Source organism: Apteryx rowi, unplaced genomic scaffold (assembly GCF_003343035.1).
Source record: "Apteryx rowi isolate R43461 unplaced genomic scaffold, aptRow1 scaffold_470, whole genome shotgun sequence".
In the NCBI taxonomy this organism is placed as follows: domain Eukaryota; kingdom Metazoa; phylum Chordata; class Aves; order Apterygiformes; family Apterygidae; genus Apteryx; species Apteryx rowi.
Genome location: NW_020450728.1, coordinates 450,286 through 456,592, shown reverse-complemented (window position 1 = coordinate 456,592; position 6,307 = coordinate 450,286). Strand labels below are relative to the sequence as shown.

The window sequence follows — 6,307 nt, the reverse complement described above, 5'->3', positions numbered from 1 at the left end:
TAGTTTTAGGCCAGGTTACCTTGCAATGCATGAGAGTGCAGTGAAGAATTAGGATTTGTGGATAGCTATGCGCTGTGTACCAGTGAATCCTAAAAAAAAGAAAACAGTATCTGGCCCCTATGATTAGGACAGGCAAAAAGCTTTGCTGTACAGTGCTGGCTGCAGTGAGAAAAGCGGGTGACTTACTGCTACTGAGCGTCTGGCCGATGTGATGCCAAGTCTTCCCCGCTGGCTCAGGATAACTCAAATATTGCCATCTGGCCAGGGAGGTGCTGTGTTCATGCAGGCTGGTTCATGTGGCCTCCCCAGCTCTGCCCTCCTTCCTTGTGCTGGTGGGGATGTACATGGCAGCAGACCGCTAAAGACAGTGATATGCAGTATTCAGTCAACACTTTTCTATTTCATGTCAATGAGAAGGGGCAGCTATATATAAACACTTATGTTGAAGCTGTGACACACTGACAAAATTCAGGCAGCTCAAAATGAAAGTTGACAGTCTGTCCTTAATTTGCACCAGTGGAAAAAAATGATGTGAAAGGACGCAAAGTCAGGCACAGAGTATCAGCTGGGATTTGTGTTCCTGTGTACATCAAAACCTTAATGATAAACAGAGTCTTCAAGGTTTTTATGCAGACAGAACTCTTAAGGAAGTTAAACATAAATTTGTGGTCAGGAAAAATTTTGGTTTGATAACTACTGCCAGTTTGTTTGCATTATTAAATGTAATTTAATTTAGATCCTCATTTTAAAATGTTTATTGTGGGTTATAAATGTGTTTTCTAGGAAGCTTGATAAAGAACATGCAAATATGATGGATACTATGCATCTTTAAATATATAAATCAAAATCTCAATACAAAATAGTTGTTCTGCTTGCACTGTAGCTAAATAAGTTTTGAAGTACTGAAAAAACTTCTCATTTCTTTTGGGCATTAAATTATGTTCTAAACTAAATTATTTGCCAAATCTATAATTTCTTTTTCTGGGGGACACAGGGGAATGTCAAAGGTCAAAGCTAATTTTTAGTTATACAAGTGAAAATCAACAAATTATTTTTTWAAACTTTTTTCTTTGCCTCTGACTATAACATCCTGATTTTCTCCTTTAGTGTTGCTCTTGCAGTTTAGTCAATGGTTTCCATCCCTTTTAATTTTTTTGGCCAAATATAAAATGTCAGAATAGAGATGCAGTGTAAAACATCAACTTAGAACATTAAGACACAACATTAAGACACAAAACAAGGATACCGATTGTTATCAGTATAATAATTCACATGTTAAATATTGATAGCTGACTTAGTATAGGATACAACATTCTAGGTGTTTTATTTTTTTAAATAAAATAATACCTTATTTTTATTTGTATTCCACCAGCATGAATACATTCATTCCAAATTGCATGCACATAAAAGGGAATCCATTTGTAAACTACATCATCTTAACAATAAATAGTTTTGATCTAGTAATACATGATGGTGGTGCATTTCTTGTTAAAATTGCAAGCTTTTACCAAAATGAGAACAAACTCTTATTGTCCTTATAAATATTTTAAATAATTTTAAAGTACATATTTCATAGCAAGTTTATAAAAATAGTATTTTTTGTTAAATTAAGAGATTTCATTTACATGACAAATAACGTGCAACAACTAACCATTCTCTACCGACTCTATTTGGTTGATTGTCTAGATGACATGCAGCGATAATTGTCCCTTTGCTTTCACAGAACTGACAAACAGACCAGCAGGACCCTTGATCACCTGAAGCAAACAGTGTCATAGATATCGTTTGGGAACAACCGTCAGACACTCGGGGAAAATCTTTGCTTCAATGAACAAAAGCTGCCCATGACAGTTCTTTTGTTCCAGACTTCCAGCTGCTCTTGACCCTCAGGGTCTTTAGACTATCACAAAAGTCTGCCAAACAGACCAGTAAGTTACATCTGTATACAAAATGCTTTTGAACATGCTTCTAGAATCTAGAAATTTTTTCCTACAGTATGAACCAGCAATACCTTTTCTTACTTTCTATAAATCTGAATTTTCATTTTTTTAGGTCTCCACGATCGCTAGAGAAAAGGTCAAACAAAGCAGTTGTGCAGTACTCTATAAATTTAAAACTGGCAGCTGTGGAACATGCTTTGAGTACCACTTAACTTTTTCTATTTATACATCTATGGCTTGGTTATCTTTCACATCCCTTGTGCTTGTCACAATGTCTAATGCGAAATCTGAGGTTCGTGCAGAAACTGTTCCTGTTGTTCCTTCAAAGTCCCAAGACCCTGGCAGGTTCTCAACGCTCAGCGAGCTGACCGCTCCTTGGCTAAAGCTACCTTCCTCGGATCTGCTGGGGAGCACAAGGTGTAATGATGTCTCTGATGAGGAGCATACTGAAGAAGAAAGAGTTGCTGAAATAGACTGAAGAGGAGTCAAGGTAGTGTCTGAATGGGGAGAGGTGCATCTTAAAAACTGCAGGTTATCTTTCTGAATTACCTGATACTGGGAGGGTGAATTCTCAAGGCCTGAAGTATAGTAAAATTCACTATCCATAGAATTTTGAATGTTGGATTCAGTTCTTTGGGGACTGCTGCCTACAGAAGATGGATCTGTATCCCAAATGTCACATAATGTGTTACCACGGCAAAGTTGTGCTTTGGTGCAAGGAATGTTCTCGGCTTGCATGTGCGTGCAAGGCTGATGTGTAGTCCAAGCCATTCGAGCCTGCAGACTTCCTGTGGTAGGACTCCTAGACAGGCTGTGCACTGCACAGACCCCTGGAGGCTTCTGTGGTGTCAGTAGGTTCTCCAGAAGGCACATCACATTCTTCATATCTCTACTTAATTGTGAGACTTCTTGAGTTAAAGTTGTCACCTGTTATAGCAGAGCAAAATACCTCAATACTTATTTATTCAGAACACACATTTTGCAAACATTCCTTTTTTCCTTCTAAGGGCATCAGCACTGATTACATGGCACAGTATCTTTACTTAAAAGAGATATAATCTACCAATATATGTGTGGGAAATAGTCCATCCATTTACCTTATCACAGCCACATGTTACATCAGCTGTGGCATATTGAAATAAATTAAATCAACTCAATAAAAATACATGATGAAACCTGTCTTTAAATGATACTTTGTATATACAGAGTGGCTTTAAGGTCAGACCTGAGATGAATTCCAGTGATGATATGACATCATTAGCTTCTTGATGAATCACTAAAATATTTTAGTGCATAAATCATTTGCATGTTTTATAATGATGCATTGCATATATGCAGTTTGGTAAGGATGAATTGCATATAAATGAGGCCTGGCGAAAACTGGTTCAGAAATATGTGTGTGAAATATACTGCCATCTTCATGATAAAATGAAAGAAACCTATGCCTGAATTTGTCAGATGCAAGTAACAGTTGCATGCTAGTCTAGACTACTATTTAAAGAAACAAATCAAAACAAAAAATTCTTCATTTGAACCAGCCTGGAAGCTCTAAAAGCCACCTGTTACCTCTAAGTATTTAAACAATATGAAAGACTGTGTAACAGTTTGCTTCAGTGTTTATGTGTGAAAGGTGTTGCATATAAAGTTGCCTCTTTCTAAGACATAGCATAAATTGCTCTGGTGTGTGTGTGTGGAAGGAAGAATCCTCTCTCTCCAAATCTGCTGTTGTGAGCAGGGATCAGATTCACAAGTTCTGAATTTGTTTTGTAGGGTAAATTTAGACCTGAATAGGGATGTTCTTATGACATTATAGGGATATTTGGGGAAACGAACCTAATCCAAGCATCAGAATGACTAGCTCACCGTTTAAAATGTATTTTCCTTTTTTTTTTTTTCCTCTCCCTTCTTCTTAAGGGAAGGTTTGTAGGAAGTTAAAATCAGTCAATTATTTTTAATAAAGAGAAATGACTCTAGAGGGGCACAAATGAACTTTGCCTCCGGTGGCAGCTAGTCAATTTATTTTAGGTTAAATCACTGTCATCACTGTTGAAACAAACACAATTTCTCACAGTGATGCTAGTGAAAGTAATCTGTTGAAAATACATGACTGCACATTTATCTTCAGAAGGATAAACCACCTGTCAAAAATAGAAAAGGCTAATTCAGAGGCACTTTCTTTGCCCTGAAGTAAAGAGGCCACCAATTATGTATCCTACACAAATTAATTTTTATGTAATCAGACATACAGTGTTTGTTTTTCCAACAGGACAGTGACAGAAAATCTATTGAGAAGAACACTTCAGGCTGGGTTTGGCTGCATTATCATCTTCCACAGGGCAAGAAGTCCTAAGTTGGAAAGAAAGCGGGAAGCTCCATTGCAGCTCCTGTAAATCCATTCCATTCCCTGAACTAAGAATTCAAATCCATGATATGATTTTAATAATTTTGTTATGATCACCCTGCCCCTGGAGGGAAAATAGTTAAAGAGAGGAGGCTCTTGAGTGACATGTTACAGGAGCCCTCCCCCTCCCACTAAACAGCTTTTTTTAGTTTGGTCCATTTTTTTTCCTCTTTCATTTTTAATTGCATAAAAGCTTTTTAAAAGTTTAATTATTCTTTAACATATTTCTCTTTCTAGTTCATTGAGACAATACAAGAAAAGAATCAATCCCACTATCAATACAAATTCAGGATTGTCACAAGTAGTAATTACAACTTGCTGTAGTGCCTAGATACCTTTTTTGATATATAAGCTAGCTCTTAGGGTGTTGCTTTTTCATAAGCTTTATCTTGCACAGTGATAAACACTAACCTGATAAATTGGCCTTTGATGTATGTTTTAATAGTTTTCAGTAGTATGATAGTTTCATGTCCAAAGCTTTTGTGCTAAACTTTATTATATATTGACCACCATTTAGTAAAATCTATTTGATCTAATACTGCTAAGCACACAGACAAAGCAAATAAGTCATTTTTTGGATCATTTAAAAACTTTTTTGGGTTTTACAAACTGTTAATCTTCCTGGATTAAGAAGTGGGTTGGAAGGCCTCCAATAATATAGTATTAATATCTACACTATTACTAGTTACTATCTCTCTCTATATATAACTATATACTCGAGTACTTATATAGTATACTATTACTGTTACTATCTATACTATACTACACATATATTTATACTATCCTTTTCACACAGAGATTCTTGAGCAGGTGTAAATAAGCAGGTGTACCAGGAAACAATTTTGTCAATAACGTTAACAATCTCACAGTGCTTCATGAAGCTCAAATGAAGAGGAATTAGTATCAGAAGAAATTTTAAGCCAATGAAACAAAAATTGAAAGGAGTAGAGTTTCCTGCTGAGTGAAAGGACTAATTCCTTGTGTGCTGATATGGCTATTCTCTTTTCAGGAGTTCAGTTGTTATTGCTAGGCTATATGGCTAGTGGTACAAATGGTTCCCACTGTGCTAAGCTGACAGCTTTAAAACATTCTGTGAGATCCCAGCTATACCAGGAATGCTACCTTAAGCATTTCTAGGACTTGAAAAAGGTACTGCAGAATATTGTGTAATGTTTCCTGATATAGAAACTGGGATTTCTGCAGAATTGGCTTGAAATAGTGAGAAAGGAGATTTTTTTTCTTCTGAGGCTGATCAAAAGCAATGCTCTGTAATCCTTTCGGGAGACTCTGTTATAAAGAAGAAACGTTTTTCAAAAGAGAAGTTAAACAAAAATTCTTTTTTTTTTTTAAGGTATGGACTTTTATAGTAACATTTTTATTATGCCTGATCAAATATAAGTTTTAGTAGCTGTATTTTTCTTTTCCAAATGGCCTTTGCATTTCAGTGGCAAGATTGTTTTTCTTTACTACCAGTATTAAACTGTTGTGAAGTTTGATTGGATACTTTGTTCCATGTAGTTTAGTGGGAAATGAGGTGATTGTATTTAAATCTTTCCCTAAAAGTGATGAAAAAATCAATATAATTAAGATGATGATGATGATGATTACTGCTTTGTTCAAACACTGTTGGTTAAATTAGCTTCTTTGTTCATTATATATTTCAGCATTTTGTGTTTTTTTTTTTTTTTAATGTTACAGTTTCTAGTAAAAATGCGCCTGTCATCACTGTTGCTGTAGAAATCTGGAATAAAGCCTTCATTTTCTGATTAGAGGTCTAGTAGAATACTTTGCTATCTTTTCTCTCTGTGCTTTACTAACTTTTGCAATTTACGCATCACACATCTTCCTGCCATCCCTCTCTCAGAGCACTCAAAGAAGTGATGAAGAAAGTTTGCTTCTTGAAAGATCGAAGCTGCATTTTGGCAATGTAGAGAAGCTGGCTGGCTCGCACTGCACAGGAGATGCA

General features: G+C 36.0%; 1 protein-coding gene across 1 annotated transcript in view; it reads right to left on the bottom strand.

Moving 5' to 3' along the window:
- Positions 1–2,162: 2,162 nt before the first annotated feature.
- The window catches only part of KCNH8 (potassium voltage-gated channel subfamily H member 8), a 207,236-nt gene continuing 203,091 nt past the window's right edge, over positions 2,163–6,307 (bottom strand). The window contains exon 16 of the mRNA XM_026078147.1: positions 2,163–2,867. Within this exon, the coding sequence (XP_025933932.1) occupies positions 2,163–2,867 (705 nt within the window). The remainder of the gene's footprint in view (positions 2,868–6,307) is intronic.